This window comes from Anarhichas minor, unplaced genomic scaffold (assembly GCF_050575085.1).
Source record: "Anarhichas minor isolate MPS153535 unplaced genomic scaffold, ASM5057508v1 ptg000040l, whole genome shotgun sequence".
NCBI classification, from domain to species: Eukaryota; Metazoa; Chordata; class Actinopteri; order Perciformes; family Anarhichadidae; genus Anarhichas; species Anarhichas minor.
Window position 1 is genome coordinate 2,319,226 of NW_027466486.1, and position 16,999 is coordinate 2,336,224.

The 16,999-nt window shown below is 42.8% G+C and overlaps 1 protein-coding gene across 11 annotated transcripts in view; it reads left to right on the forward strand.

Moving 5' to 3' along the window:
- Window positions 1–2,712: 2,712 nt before the first annotated feature.
- Window positions 2,713–16,999, forward strand: part of slc8a3 (solute carrier family 8 member 3) — a 90,449-nt gene continuing 76,162 nt past the window's right edge. For all 11 annotated transcript variants that reach the window (XM_076108524.1, XM_076108520.1, XM_076108522.1 and 8 more), the window contains exon 1: window positions 2,713–4,307. In XM_076108524.1, the coding sequence (XP_075964639.1) occupies window positions 2,728–4,307 (1,580 nt within the window). In that variant the 5' untranslated portion in view covers window positions 2,713–2,727. The remainder of the gene's footprint in view (window positions 4,308–16,999) is intronic.

The window sequence follows — 16,999 nt, forward strand, 5'->3', positions numbered from 1 at the left end:
TCTAAAACAGGAAGAGGCCCTTCCTTCAGCCTCCTTTTAAAAACGTATCCCTGCTTTCACTTTTCCAATGCAGGTCATTTTCAGCACAGTTGAAAGAGGTTAATGACTGTAATCTAAGCATTGCACACATTTTCTCTCCTCCTAAAAGTTCTCTCTTGTAGGTGAGTTTCTGTGTTCAACTTTAAGACTGTTACAAAAGTCCAAACAACTGCAAAATCCATAGTTTTCAGATTCAACTTTTCTCTCATTAAGTTATAACTTTGTCACTCAATTATTTCCCCGTTGTTTTTGTTTGTGCTCAGCGCTGTCGGTTCTCGCAGGGATTGCATTGCTGGCTCCTGTCCATAGAAATGGCTCTGCTGATTCAGTTAAATTTAAAGTTCCTTGTCTCCCGCTTCTGCTGCCGTTTGCTGTCAACCCTCTTTCCCTCCTCCAGATCAGCGTGCTGCTCTGCAATCAACGTCTTTTTTTTCAACATGTGAGAAATGTCATTTCAAGCTGAGATATCCTGCATTTTTAAGTTTTATAACCCTGAAAAAAGCACTTCTGGAAAGCCATATCTTTCTGAATGTTATTGAGGTTATGATCCCTTATTAAAAGACATTATAATAATACTGATAGTGATGCAATTATTTCTATCTATGAACCATTACATTTGAAATATTAGGAATAATTTATTCCAGACTATATTAATAGGTTTTGCTAAAGCCGGAGTTTGAACTCAAGATGTTGATAGAAACTGACAGGTTTTTTTTGCAGACATTATGTGTGTTGTCACTGCTCAGGTTCCAGAGAGAATATTTGGCTTTTAAATTGGTGTGAGTGCTTCAAATATGCCAGCTCCTGTTTGAGTATCCGCACTTCCATTGAAAAATTTGTCAGCTATCCAAACTGGCCAGTGGTCCGTCTGGAAGATGGATATGACTTCCAAAAGTATCACCTCGGAGTTCAAGTTGGAGTTATTTTAAAAGTGTTCAGATCCAGTGTACTGCACAAGACTTAAATCAAATAAGAAATCTGCATTTCACAGCATAACATATGCCATTTAATGGATGCTTTTATCCAAAGTGCCTTTAAGTGCCATGAGTTCAAACTGTACACATTTTAGTGTGGGCGGCCCCAGAGGTAATCAGCCCTTTAACCAGGAATCAGAACACAAAAATGCACTTTAAGGTAGAAAATGTAGAAACATTCAAACTACATTTAGCTCAACAAAAGCAAAGGGAAACAAGTGTGACTGAAGAGCTAATTGTTATTCAGACGAGACTGTCACAGGCTTTCTCAGGGGCCCTAAAGGTGTGGTGAAGGCTGCAGAAGGGCCCCACCCATCCTTCTCAACCACAGAATAATCACTGAGAATAAGCCTTTATAATAAATCCCATGTGTTATGTCTTCAAAGTAGCTCACATCTTCTAAGTTTTGGCTGGTTCACTTTTCTTCCTGCTCCACCGGCCTCAGCATCAAAATAATTTTCATGTCCTATCTCATAAGAGCTGAAGAGGTGCATAAGATGCTTAGCCCGAGCTTTTATGAATTCGGACAAAGTCTGCATTGTTATTGTAACGCTGCTCTCTCTTGCGGAAGTGGTAAGTGTGCATTCGGAGCTCAGTATACAATGAATTTGGACGGGACATCTGTACCCTTTGTTTCGGTTTGCCTCTTGACGGTCTCCTGCCTCCCCTCTGCTGTTTTTTTGCCAATGCGACATTTCGGACAGTGCTTAGTTTGGCAACATTGCACGCCTGCTGAGCGAGCTGTTTGGTTCAGAGCTGTGTATTACCCCCGAGATCTCAGACAATCACGCTCAAATCCACATTATCGGGCGCACATATCCACATCAAAAACTGACTTTATGATTAGAAATGAGCCCACAGGCTATGATTTCATTAAACTAATGTTATCTACATTGTTCACATAGAGGTTTACAGATCTGAAAATCTCATGAATTCCTAAGCATGGAGAAGTATTTTCCAGCCTGCCTCTCATAAATAACATAAGGGTCTCATGACTGCTGTTTGTAAAGAAAGAGGGAGAAAGTCATTGAAGTTTTACAGAGGCATAGTGGGATCATTTGAATTCTTGCTTCAAAATCGGTGTGTTTTTCCATGTGAAATGCAAACACACACTTGTGCTAATACTGCACCTCAAACTTGGGATTTAAAACAATGTGAAAGTAGGTTTGATAACTCATCCATTATGTGATACAGTAATTACTGAGTTATTATGATTAATACATAATTAACAAGTATTATCAAGATGCTTTCATCTATCTAGTAAAAAGATGCAAACGAACATGAAGCAATTGTGTTACCATCGTTCTCCCTGTCTGAAACCTGTCTATCATCTGAGAGTAAACTCTTTGTGTCTTTTGTCTTTTAAAAAGTAAATATAAACAGTATAACATCAATACCATCTCTGTTGTTTCTCTGTTGTGTTCAGGTGGTGGGTGGAGAAAAAGCACAGCCCAGTGCTGGATCCCAGGGGGACTGTCAGTGTGGTAAGGACCCTTGAGACGAAGGAGGGTGCATGGAGGGTTCAAGGCCTGTAAAGCCGGGGTCGTCAGTCTGCCTCTGGTTGGGGCTGGTCTCTGTGGCTGTAGCCTTCCTTTGTACAGAGGCCCGGACCACTCCGAGCCCTCTGCTAACCCCCAGCAATGGCACCTGCGCGGGAAACTCCAAGTGTAAACCGGGGATCATCCTGCCCATCTGGTATCCCGAGGATCCCTCCATGGGAGACAAGATCGCACGGGTCATTGTGTATTTTGTTGCCATGATCTACATGTTTCTCGGAGTGTCCATCATTGCCGACCGCTTCATGGCGGCCATTGAGGTCATCACCTCCCAAGAGAGGGAACTTGTCATCAAAAGGCCCAATGGGGAAACAATCACCACCACGATTCGGGTGTGGAATGAAACGGTCTCGAACCTCACCCTCATGGCCTTGGGGTCGTCCGCCCCTGAGATTCTGCTCTCTTTGATTGAGGTTTGTGGACATGGATTCAAACCTGGCGTCCTCGGGCCCGCCACAATTGTCGGCAGCGCAGCCTTCAATATGTTTGTCATCATTGGCCTCTGTGTGTCTGTCATTCCCCAAGGAGAGGTACGCAAGATCAAACACCTCAGAGTGTTCTTTGTCACTGCGGGCTGGAGCGTCTTTGCTTACATCTGGCTCTACATGATTCTGGCTGTGTTTTCTCCCAATGTAGTCCAGGTCTGGGAGGGTCTAGTCACACTGGCCTTCTTCCCCATATGTGTATTTCTTGCGTGGATAGCAGACAGACGGCTGCTCTTCTACAAGTTCATGCACAAGAAGTATCGCACCGACAAACACAGAGGTGTCATCATCGAGACGGAGGGAGAGCGCTCCAAGGGGATTGAGATGGACGGCAAGATGGTCAACTCTCACTTCATGGACGGAGGAGCGGCAAGCAATCTTGTTGGTCTGATCGAGAGCAAAGAGGTGGACGAGTCCCGGCGCGACATGATCCGCATCTTGAAAGACCTGAAGCAGAAGCACCCTGAGAAAGAGTTGGATCAGCTGGTCGAGATGGCCAACTACTACGCTCTCTCGCACCAGCAAAAGAGCCGTGCCTTCTACCGCATCCAAGCTACACGCATGATGACAGGCGCTGGAAACATCCTGAAGAAACACGTCGCAGAGCAGGCGAAGAGGAGCGTCAGCGTGCAGGAGGTGCATGTGGAGGAGCCAGATGAGTACGTGTCTCGAATTGCATTTGAGCCTGCCGTCTACCAGTGCCTCGAGAACTGTGGCGCCGCCATTCTGAGCATCATCAGAAAGGGTGGCGACATCAACAAGACGATCTACGTGGATTATAAGACGGAGGACGGCTCGGCTAACGCTGGGGCAGACTACGAGTTCTCAGAGGGTACAGTCGTGTTCAAACCAGGAGAGATGATCAGGGAGATAAACATTGGCATCATAGACGACGACATCTTTGAAGAGGACGAGCACTTTTTCGTGCGGCTCAGTAATCTGCGTGTCCTGGAGACGGAGGACGAGGTGCTGTCCCCCAACAGTCTCCCGTACCCAAATGCGATGCTGGGCTTCCCCACTGTGGCCACCGTGACCATTCTGGACGACGATCATTCGGGCATCTTCACCTTTGAGAGCAACTCGGTGCACGTCAGTGAGAGCATGGGTATTATGGAGGTGAAGGTGCTGAGGACTTCTGGAGCAAGGGGGACGGTCATTGTGCCTTATCGCAGCTTGGAAGGACTCGCCAAAGGAGGAGGGGAGGACTTTGAAGACACCTACGGAGAGCTTGAATTCAAAAACGACGAGACTTGGTAAGACAGCTACTCTTTTCTTTTTTTCTCACGGTTGTTGCTGATTTATTATTGTCGAATTTTAATCAACCAAGGTTATTGCATCAGTAATACGTTATTTTCTTTGCATGATTATTTTTACATCCCATTGATTGTATTTTATTTTTTAATTGCACTTTGAAGTTGATAAACCTGTCAAGAAATGATAGCTACAGTATATGAGATATGAACGCTAGCTTCAAAGCTATTCAGTAATCTGCCAGACTTGCTCCTTATTCAGGGTTTTGCTTTTGATACAAATATCTCGTCTTCTTTGCCTCTTGACATTATTTAATTTAGAACATACTTTGGTAACCTATTCATGTGCTATTTGCACTCATCACTGTGAATTTTAAACGCTTCTTTTCTTCACATGGTTAGACAGCGTACCCTCTCATCTGAGCGTGCACTCTACATCCCCTTGTTTTCCTGTCGAGAGATTTTGCTCTCATCAGAGCGTTTTGGTAGCAGCTCTGTGTGCGTCGCATGCAATAGGGATTCAACTTTGGGATTTGTCACGCAACTGTGGAAACAGGAAGTCCTTAAGTAACACCTCCTTGCATCTGTAATCCCTGCCGCTTTTGTTTTGTGGAACTCTGAATTTTTGCTCTTTTTCTTGTTATTGTTTCTGTGTCGTGTCTGCTTCAATTGAAAGAAAGCAGCATGGAAGAATAGGAGCAGCGTAGCAAAGAGAGAGAGAGAGAACATTACAACAACAAAGGTCAAAGGCCAGGCTCAGTCCCATGTAATAATCAGTACATGGCAGTCTTTTACTGGAGATTTGATTCCTTGTGGGTGCAGTCGTGCTGACAAAGCTTTGGTAGTAAGCATCTATGAGAGTAATAGGGATGTTTCATGTGCATTGCGCTTGTTATGCAGCCTTGCCAGCTGTACCATCTGTGTACAAAACTGCACTACAAAACACAGGCTTACAACGGAGTGGGCATATTTGGCACAGTTGCAAAAACAGCTTCATACTGTATTGTAGCACAAAATAGCAACGGGGCCGTGTATTGAATGATACTACAGCTTTTTGTCCCGTGCATGTAAGGCAGTGCTCTGGGATACTGGAATGTGTGCCTGAGAAATATTGATTTGTTTATTTCACAGCTTGCATCCGCTTGCATCTCACACATTGGTCTGCAGGCACTGAATCAAAGTGACATGCCTCTGTGACATTCTCTTCCCCCACGGACCCTCTCAGCCGTGCTGTGGCTCACTGGCAGGGTCCGTGCTCCGGGGGTGCGGGTTCCTGAGGGCTGAGGCAGCCCAGGAGACCGGCAGCAGGGAGAATGAGTGTCGGGGTGATCAGCATGCTCTTGGGGCCCGCTGAGCTCTCAGGGTTTTGCTTGATTTATGTGAGAGATGCTTTATGGGCCAGGCCTGAAGGCTGCCAGGGGAGTAGAGGGGAGAGATGTGGAGACGGACTGTTATTATGAGACTGCGGTGATGTTGTTGGCATTGTGAGGGAATGCTGGTCTATCGATCTGCTCATTGTGTTGCGCATCGTGCTGCGAGTTAGATGTTCTTACAGTGCAGCACCGCTCACATGCTGTGAGCTGATGCATGCTCTTGGTGATCTGGGAGAAGAATCTGACTTCATGGTCAAATAGTTATCGCTTCAGAAAGTCTCAATAAAACCGGAAGAACTGCAGTTGAAGCGATCTGGGAGAAGAATCTGACTTTATGTGGCAATTAATAATTCAATAATTGCCTCAGAACATTCAATAGAAATGTTTTGCTGAATTGATAACATCAGCAATCAATCAATCAGAATGCATGTCGAAATAATAAGTGCTCTAAAAGAAAACTACCACTGTCATCAGTGGCATCAATCTCCTCGTCAAACTCTGAGCAAGAAAGCAAATCAGTGTATTTCCCAAAATATCAAACTATTCCTTTAAACCAACTCAAACCAGCAGCAGTATGCGGTAGACTTAGGCTGAGTATCATCTATATCCTTCTCTATAAACAAACCTCTCTCATGCATGACGGAGGTTAAAGGGCGAGCCGAAGGTCGTACTGTGTGCTCTTTGCTGCTATTTTTAGCAAGAGCTGAAATCATATTGTTTTTAAATCAGTTGTAAATGTAAACACTGACATTTTCAGGGACATTGCAAAGAAGAGGCCGTGTGCTTACAAAGAACAAAAAATATGATGACTGAATAATAAGTGTCAGAATCACCGCTTGTAGAATAAATGTCAAGGAAAGGGTCTCGTTGATGTACGGTATGTGCACACTGACACGCAGGGGGCACCAACGAGCAAGATGTGGAGGGAACTGCAGAGGGACGGCACAAGACATATTGTGGATATTAAGCTAAACTCACACAGTCAGCTCTGATTAATGCACTAACTATAGAGTAATGATAGATATATCTAAACATACAGGACATTATTCAGCAGTAAGCAGTTAAAACAATGGAAATTGTTCATATGCATGAACACGCTCGGGTATTAATATGAAAATCTTTCCATCCCCCTTCAGAGGCTTCTGGATCTTTTTGTAGAAACGGCAGACTGCTGTTACAGAACTCCCAACAAATCTCCAGAAATTTCCATAATTACACTCTGATAGTGATGAATTTGATTCTGTGTGCATCCATAAAAAAGACAAAGAGGAGCAGTGGAAGTGACAGCTTCATCCAGAAGCATACTAGAAGATTCATGAGAACATTTCCATACACAAAACAAAAGGGATGAATGTTTAGAATATTCGCTAAAAGGCATAATTACAATGATGTTTCTTCCGCTGCCTTGAAAGCTCTCCTCAGGGTCGTTTTCCTGCTCGCGACATGAAAAAATACAGAATTTATTTGCCTCCGTTGTTTTCACATTCATATTCCAACTGAAATTGACAATGGAAATGTTGTGTTTATTTCCATTTTGCATAAATGTTGAAATAACAGAAGGATTCCCTCCTCGGCACACGGTTGAAGCAGTTTTCCTTCCTGCTGCTAATTCAGCGATAATTGTGACGGCTAAATGAGGGCAGGGTGTGCTCCCTGTCTAAAGGGCAAGGGTTTTCTCTCATGTCCGTTAGGACAATTAGACCACATAATGCTTCAGCTCTCATGCTCTTCCTTTTCTCTCGCCATGTTTTACGAGGCATTGACTCTCAATCTCCTTTGACACACTTTGGGCCCATTGTTATCAACCAGAGATACTTAGCCAGACAATAGTTCTCAGCACGAAGCATGACGTTTAATAATTTTCTTGGTGGCACTGCCTCTGCTCTGAGCTAACGGATATGAACCTCATCACGCTTCTTAAATCTACACTTAGTGCTGGTCAAAACTATGCAGGGACACAAGTTAAAGAGTACTTACTTGTGCTGGTTTGGACCAGTATTTCTCTGTAGTAGTTTTTTTCTGGGGACAATTACTTGATTTCTATCGCTTAATGTGGCAATTATTCTTTTGGTTAACTTATTGTTTTAGAACATCAAAATGTCAGAAAACAGCGAAAAATGCTCCTAATAATTTCCCACAGCTCAAGGTGACGTATTCAAATAGCTTGTTTTGTCAGACCAACAGTCCAGAACCCAAAGCTATTTAATTTACAATAAAACAGTCAAAAACGGCAAATTCCTACATCTGAGAGGCTGAATTAAATGATGAATTGATGATCAAAATTGTTGCTGTTTATTTTTCGATCAAACGACTTATTGATGAATCGACTTGTGCTATCAGCATAACGTGAGTGATTGATTTGAAGACATTTTTTAAGGTTTCAAGTTTTGCAAATATCCAGTATTTGGTTTGTGTGAAAGAGTACTGAGGCTACAATTATGACTTGTTCAATCTATCAGTTGATCAACAGCTATTCTGACAATTGTTTTGGGTTATTAAAAAAAAGAAGGCAAGACTATCTGGTTGCAGCTTGCTGGTTTCCTTGGTCCACTATGGTTGTAAACTGAATGTCCCGGGGACTGTTGTTTGGACAAAATGAGACATATGAAGTCGTCATCATGGACATTTCTAACATTTTACAGAAAAAAAAGATTAATCTAGAAAATAGTCAGCAGATTAATCAGTAACAGAAATTATTTTTAGTCGCAGCCTAAAACGTCACTTATAAATAAACATTTTTAACCCTTCTTTGACCACTTAGATTTATATAGAGACCCTTTTAAGGGGTCCCGACCCCCCACGTTGGTAACCACAGGTATAGAGCCGGTTTGCTTCTGAGAATATTAAATGGCTTGAGGTTGCCGGCTGCTGTTTCCTTTTGACCCGGAGAAGATAACACAGCTGCTAGGTGGAGAAGCTCCATCCCTGGAGACGCTGGGTGTTTAACTAGGCGCTGATGGATTCATAAACAAATGAGTGGTGTGCAGCGGACAGACCGGAATCCGCTAAAGTAATTGCCACTGTGGTCACGCCTGTATGAGCATGACTCTCCTGTGCTTGTAAACCTGCCTTGTGTTTTTATAAATAGCATCACGCAGGGGGTTGCATTCTGCTCATGATACGATGCACGGATTTACCCTTTCCTCTGCTATCTGTGCCACACCTCCTCCAGCTCACACAGCCCTCATCCCGACCTTTTGCCTTAATATCTCTTGAATGTATAGCTGTCGCCCCTCTGGACGTCATGATTGACGGGGCACATGTCCACACTGGTCCTCATCCTGCTGACCACTCAGCTTTCCCCCTGCCAGCACTTCCCTTACTCCTCCCCCCCCCCCCCCCCCCTGCAGCCAGGACAATCTCAAGCTCAGCTAATCCTATTCAACGCTGCACTTGTTTTATTCATGCGAGCCTCGTACTTTCTGTTCTCTCAATAATTGGAATGCGTCTCTGTATTTTTTACTGTGCCTCAGGGTGCTTTGTTTTCTTTTTTTGTTTTGTAGTATTTTTGTATTTGCTTAATTACAGTTTACGTCAAGTTACAAGTAAACCAGGGCTTGTAAACAAAAGTCAAACTGACTCACACGTGGCTCTTTTTTTGGACAGTTTTGTGATGCGATCAGGTCTGAGATTTTGACAGACAATTGAATTAAAAACCAAATTATTCCAGTTGTTTCAACTTAAGAAAAGCACGACGTAATGATTTGGTGACTTGCAGACGTCAAAACATGTGTAGACGTCTTTGTTAAAACCTGGCAAAATATGGTCTACAAGTGAACATTTAGCTGACGTCTATGTTACATATTAACACAGTACACAGGCACAGCGGTGCACTTAGCTTAATGCTGACATCAGCATGTTAACACGCTCACAATGACGATGCTAACATGTTGACGTTCAGCAGGTGCAATATTGACCAAATTTACCATCTTAGTTTGCTAATTAGCATTAAACACAAAGTACAGCTAAACAAATCCATAAGATGGTGCACAATAAAGTCACAATTGTGGAGACTAGACCACAAAGTGATGTAGTCATATTTGGGGGGGGTAGTAATGGTTACCACGGTTACTACAGGAATACCCCCCCCCCCCCGATGGAGAGGAAAAGAGTTAAAGAGCGTTAGCTAAACATCTGGATGATGGGATGTGGAGCGGGACTTCGGATCAGCTGAGTGGAAGGAACGTTGAGCACTGAACTGTTTTTATTTTAAGTTTGACAGCCACGATATGATTGGCCCCTGGAGATTGTGGCAAAATCTGATTGGTTTAAGTTAGTAAAAGCATCCTTAGTAAGAATTACTGGCTGTAAAATGGCATGAAATAGCTTTCCGTACCACTAACGTCTTTCCCTCTGCTATGATATCAGACCAGTCTGTTATCACACTTAAAAACACAGGTCTAACACATCCACTGGAAGATTCATGAGAACATTTATTAGCAAACTCATTGTGGCTTTTGCACTTTAGCTCGTGGTTACAAATATTGTACAGAAATACATACACATCCACACACACACACACACACACACACACACTAACTCACACACCTGGGTTGAGTGGCAATAAATATGCTGGCCCTGCGTTTGTTCCTCCCAGTTGGGGGAATGCAATTAAGTTAAAGCTTATTTATAACAGGATTCAGTGCAGGGCGTGTCGCCAGCTCCGAGCCTCCCCCCGAGTGTTTGTGTGTAAATCTGACTGAGGATCATATATTCAGGCTTCCCAAACTTTTGACAGTGTCTCCAGCCTAATAGAGTTAAGGTGGAGGTAAGTGCATCAGTTTGACCCACTTGACTGTCGAAGCGTTTAGCAACAATGTTTTAACAAATAAACACGTCACAGTTTTATCATTCAGTTTTATTCCGAAGAAAAGATGGCGTGGGGCCTGTTCCTACACGATGAATGATGGAGCAAACTGTAAACACTTTTGTTTGTAAACTGAGTTAATTTAAGTGAATTATTTAAAATGGTTATACTTTCACAGACTGGATCCTCCAGAGATACTGAATGTTGCATTTTAGGGATCTTTTCCCCAAAATACATGCATCAGCATTTATAACATTCAAAACTGTATTCAGCTCCGGAGGATATTTCTGTTCATTTTCGAAAGGTTTAAACCCTATTTTCTTAATTTTGACCTGCTGATTGATTATTATCCTAAAGCTCTAATGCGAAACACAAACAAAACCCAGATCCTCCCAGAATTCATATTGAACACTGAACCAACTGCAGGGTAAAGGGAGCTGCTTCCAGCCTGAAACCTCAGTGGTATTAGATGCGTTTCTTTAATTAGTGTGAGCTGGTTTGTGAGTAGACGGCTCAAGTACTCTGATGCCGCCTTCAGTCATATCAGATGTGCTGTAAATAGGGACTCGTTGTCCTCCTGGAGGTGACGAGTAGGATAATGTGGGAACTTTTTATTGGCTGCGATGTCGATGTTGTATTACAAACTGGAGGTGTAGTGTTTGGAGGACATGGGTGCTTATCAGGCAGCAGATGCTTTCGAGTTGCATTGTGGGAAATGTAGGATTTAGCATTGTGGGAGCTTTACCGATACAAGGGAACTAACACCGAAAAAACACACCAGAGCAGCGACGAAGTGCGGCCTGCTGGGAGCTGTCATGCAACGTCTATGGAGACGTTTTGATTCTGTTTTGACTCCTGTGTCATTTTAACTTATGTTACAAGTAAGAATATTTTCACCTTTGCTGCTTTCATTTTGACTTAAAAAAAAAGAGGAAAGAAAATAGCAATTGTTAGTCCCCCAACACTTCTTCTTCAAGTAGCTTGTTTTATCTGATCAACAGTCCAAAACCTAAAGCTTCGGTTTATTTTTGTTTTGTTTCACTCAGTAAATTTCATTTTTTTTTCAGTTTACTTTTTTTACATATGGCAAAAAGCAGCAGATCTTTTACTATTTTTTCCAATAAATAACCTAAACCATCAAATCGACTATCAAAATAGTTGCAGATTATTTTTCTGTCAATAACCTCAACCTAATAATCAACTAATAGTCTCCGCTCTCATCGGGACTATCTCTCTACTACCTGCGTCTCCACACAGCAGTTCGCTCTGTTTGCACGTAGTTTTGGATGCACATGAAAGAGAGATGAAGAGTGGTGCGTTCAATACAGGTCGCTGCTCTCATTTCATCTCTGAAGGGGTGGACGGTCTGGGGTGCCAGTGGAGGTGCCCCTCGCTGCCCCTGCACCTACATCCAGCATCTGCATACTTTGATAAAGGTCAGTGCCGCTCCACAGCACCTTCCACCATGCACAGTGCAGCAGCGTCGAGACTAGTAATCGATACAGCTCACAGCGAGAGGAGCTAAGGTTGCACCGAAATGCACAGCGAGTGGGGTTTTAAAGGAGATGAGAGAAGCTGTCGGCTTTGTTTATTTATTTTTAAACCTGCCGTCGTCTTATTTTTCATGCCTGAAACAATAATAGAAAAGCATATGAGAGTGTGTTTGCTAATGTTCAAATGTAGAATGTGGGAATTCGGCTAACAGCACTTGATGTCTGACCGATATACGAAATGCTTCACTGAGCAACCCTGAAGGCTGAGAGTCAGTAAAGCTGAATGTATGAATTCGAATGAGGATCTTTTTAAAAAAAATAAATGAAAGTCTGCTTACTTTTCTATAAAATGATAATCTTCATCCTCCCCTTTCACTTATGGTGGTGGCATCTCTGGTGCTCACTGCTGATCGCCTGCCATTCAAACAGCATGACGGTACTGTGCCACCTTCTCCGTATGATTACTGGTTGTGACACGCTTCTCTTTTTCTTTGTTGACAGAAATTGTATCTGCAACAGTTTTGATGAACGATTGTCCCCGTAGCTCATTTATCAAGCAACAATGTGAAATATTTGCCGGTTCCAGCTTCTCAGATGTGAGGATTTCCAGCCTTTCTTGCCTATTTGATATCATTGAATTAGAAATGAATGATCTAGTATCACGGGCGATTTCATAATCAATTAACCATTTAAGTCATTTTTCAATCACAAATGTTTTGTAGTTCCAGCAAATGTGGAGATTTCCTGAATTCATGAAAAAAAAAGCATTTTCAACCTTTTATGTTTTGAGAACTTTTGTTTGACAATTCTTTTCCATTTTTTTGTACAGCCAACAATTAAATATATTAAATTAATTCAATTCAAAGTCATACAAGACCAAGAGAATAAGTAAATCCTTTCATTTAAGAAGCAATTGACTAATTGGTTAATCGAGTTCATTCAGCTGATTCAGCTCTGGATTAATCGATAATGAAAATGGTTGTTTGTCTCAGCACTGATTTGTTACCTTGAACTCATTGTTTTCTGAATCGGTAACAAAATAATCATTAGCATGTGCCTTCATTTGTGATTATTGTATGTTCCTTCATATGACTAACAGGCTAAGAAAAGGAGGGATGGAAGAGATGTTCTTCTAACCTTTATCCATCCTCTAGATAGAAAATACTTCTCTGTTTTTGTCAGTCCTGTCTAATCCATCACTGTTCTCATCTGGTCCAGTCAGTCAGTCAGTCGGTCGGTGACACACACATTAGTGCTGTGAACCCCTGACAGAGCTTCAGCTGACACCCTCCTCTATTTGCCCTTTGACTCCAGACAAGTGCTGTCCCGTCATGAGTTGGTGCATCCGTGCAGATTTCTAGCATTTAAGGATTTCTTTTTTTTTTTTCTGTTTTGTGGAATTGACAAAACCGTGGGTTCCCAAGTCCAAGAAGTCAGTGGCTCCTCGCGTAGTTCAGCTGTATATCACAAAGTGTTTTCTTCTTCTTTTCTTTCTCCCGTCCTTGATTATCAGGCTTGTAGCAGCCTCCTCTCTCCATCTCTGCAGTGGGGGTGTTCTTTCTGTCGAAACAGCCTGAACCGATTCTCGCTGTCGTTTTACTCTGTACACTCTCCAAAGTCCCAGGGCCTCTCCTCTCCTCTCCGCGTGTCAGGCCAGACCAGCATGCTCTGCGGGCAGCTCAGGGGACCTCCTTTAGGGGGGGGGGGACTCACTTCTCCATGTTTTTCCCAGGGTGCTGCAGCAAAAAATGCGCCAGAATGCATCAGTAGTTCCTCACTACTCTTCTCTATCCTCTTCCTGCACGTCACCCCCACCCTTCATCCCTTTTCCCATGCCCCCTCCTCCTCCTCCTCCTTTGTTTCTCAGTATTTTCCTGTTGGGGCAGCAGCTCTGTGGTGCAAAAGCAGACATGGATCTTAACATTCATGTATCAGCTGTTTTCAAAAATCGCTTGATTTGTGTTTCAGAGCTAAATTAACTTAGGCAGCGGCTCTCGCTTTGCAAGGACCTTTACAGAGCCAGCTACATTTCTGAGATGATCTTACTTTTATTTGCAATGTGGTTTTCTATATTTAGATGGGATGTCTGGTTTCAGATATCCATATCATGGATTCTGTGTATTTGCTGAGCAACATCTCCCGTCCTAGAAGCCGGTTGCTGATTAGTGGCGTTCATGGCGCTTTGGTGAGATTGTGTGATGGTGTGTCTTAGAGAGATAGAAGATGAATCTCAGTGCAGAAAGACTCGTAATCAGTCGAGGGAAATCCTTATTTTGCAACCCTCGACTTCTTCTTTTTCTCAGTCTGTCTCGACTTTGCTTCCCCCAGCGGAAAATTCAATCTCCGAGGCACGAGCTAGCCAAATGCTCGACACATATCGGATGCTTATGTGTGTGTGTGTGTGTGTGTGTGTGTGTTATTTCTCCCTGATGCATCTGTACCGGTGGGAGAAAAGGTTTCACCCAGGAGAGGAAATGGATCTTTTGTGTTCCTCCTAATCCTCCCTGTTGATACTCGAGTGGCAGACTTATTAGGCGACTTAGTGTACGCTCTGCAGCAGCGTGAGAGTCACTCTCCGGGCGTTCCGTGCTCTCCTGGATGATCATATTTACATCAAACTGGAAATGCTGGGTGCATAAGGAGGGGTCCTTTCATGCAGAGTGTGCCACATCCCTTAAGAGGTTGAGAAATGAATGTGGTAATAGCGCAGCAATCCCTCCCCATTTGCACTCACAGCGGGGGGAGTGCTGTCTGATAACTTCCAGCCCTGAGGATTTTGGCAGACAGCACAATACAAATAGTGGCAGGAGACGTTGAGCACGGGATGATGTTCATGGCATCTTGACAGGAAGACGTAAGCAGAAGCCACAGGGCGGCGTAAACAAGCTGAGGTTAAAGGTCAGCCGAGAGCTCTGCGGAACAGGAGGAGGATGCCCAAATCCAGGAAACTATTCTTGTCTTAGCCTTAGCTTTTATCAATATATTTAGTTGGATTTCTATTCATCTTATGGTTTTGTCATTTTGTTTTCCACCTACCATCTTTAAGTCTATTCTCTCTTTCATTTTATTTTATCTCAGTATTTCTGTACATAATTTAGTCTCAGGATCCTTATTTTGTTATAATAATATAATAATGCAAGTTTATCAACCTTTTTCCAATCGAAATCAACTTGTTTCAAGAATTTTCTAGAAAGTTTTGTATCTTTTAAAAGAAAAAAGTCATTGATTTACAGCCCTTCAAAATAGTTTGACTTCTTTCAGAAAAAAGGGTTTTTATTAAGCTGCACTAATCAATATTTATGGGTCAATGGACTTTGTGCAAAGTGTAAGTGTGCACTCATAGTTATGACCGCACAGACAATAATCACCCGACTCTGCAGTTCTCCACAGCTCCATAAAGAGTTTTAGCATTTTTCGGTTTTGATTGTTTCGAAACCCCCACCAGCGTCATTTCCAGCAGCAGACTTTCAGTGAAACATCTCAAAAATTCCACTATATGCTACCAGTTCAGCACCAAACAACAGACAGACAAAGTAAGTAACTAGCTCTGTAACTGCTGGATGTGCAGCTGTTTGCTATCATGTTCACCACAAAAGCTTTATAAGTTGAAAATATGTCGAAGTTGTGTTTACAACTTGTGTGCATCCAAGTGGCCAAAACAATCATCTAATGCAGCTAAGGACTCAAGAAGCCTTTAGTGCTTGAATATCAAATCTGTATATGTGGGTTGGTGTGTGTCCCTGTTTGTGACTTTAGCTGTAAATAACTATTAAATGACAGATTCTGGTACATTTATTGCACATTGTCAATGCAGTGGTTTTGATCTGGACCCGTGCTAGCTGCCGGCCAACCTTGGGCCCACGTGGATGTGAGAAGGCCAGATATGCCAGAGGCCTGGTGATGGAGGTGGAGGGTGGGTAGGGGGGGCATGTAGGGTCAGTTTGGCAAACAAATGTGCCCATGCTGCCCCTCTGGGGTCCTAGAGATGGGTAGAGCTGTCATGTTGAGGGAGCTGGCGAAAGATGAAGAGGTTACGCTGCTTGGATCACAGCTCTGCCAAGGCCTCCGGGACCTCTTTCTCTTTACAACACTCAACCTAATCTCCTCCACTATCGCCCCTTTCATTTCCCTCTCCTTTTCTTCTTTTCATGTTCTTCTGCCTCTTATCGTGTCGGGGGCCCTTGTTCCTGGCTCGCTTTCGCTCTTTTTTCCCCCCTCCCCGCATTTTTTTCCTCTTGGCTTTATCTCTCCCAGCCTATTTTCAAGCAACCTTTCTCGGATTTTTTTCCATTCTTTCTTTTTTCTCTCCATCCTCCTCCCCTTAATCTCAGACTTTTCATTTTAATGGTTCTAATATCATTTCATCTCTTTTCACCCCACCACTGTTCATATTTATTATTTAAACCCTCTGCAGTGCATCCGTATGTGCCTTCCCCTCTTTGTAGATGTTGGCCTACTTCTGTCTCAACCTGTAATTGTGATTTGGATTGAGAACTCTGAACTGACGTCCCTCAGAGTGCCACGGTGGCGACGGCTGAGGCGTCAAACCTGTTCCAACTGGTTATGTTCACGTAATGGAGTGCATCGTGATCACAGTAACATGCATATTCTGCTGAATATTTTATGGTTGACACTGATGTATCTGAAGTATTTTCAAGCTGCAGCTGTATGGATTAATATTCATTACGGAGTAATCTGTGTTTATACTTTTTGTCTTTGAAATGTCAGAAAACAATAGTTTCCATAGCCCAAGGTGACGTCTTAAAATGAGTTTCTCAATGATATACTGTATAACAGAGCAAGCAGCACATTTAAAAAACACGAATTGCTTAAATGATTAATCACAGGGCTGAACCAGTTCTATTTAATTGCAATTTTTCTGAAATAATAACAAGTTTGTACTTGTAGTCTAGTTACAAACAAAATAAGATTCAACCAAAGCTGTCAGTCAGAGAAAAGTTAACTTCAAAGTAAACTTGGTTAGTATTATATCGATCTAAACTGAAAAAGTGAACTGACATT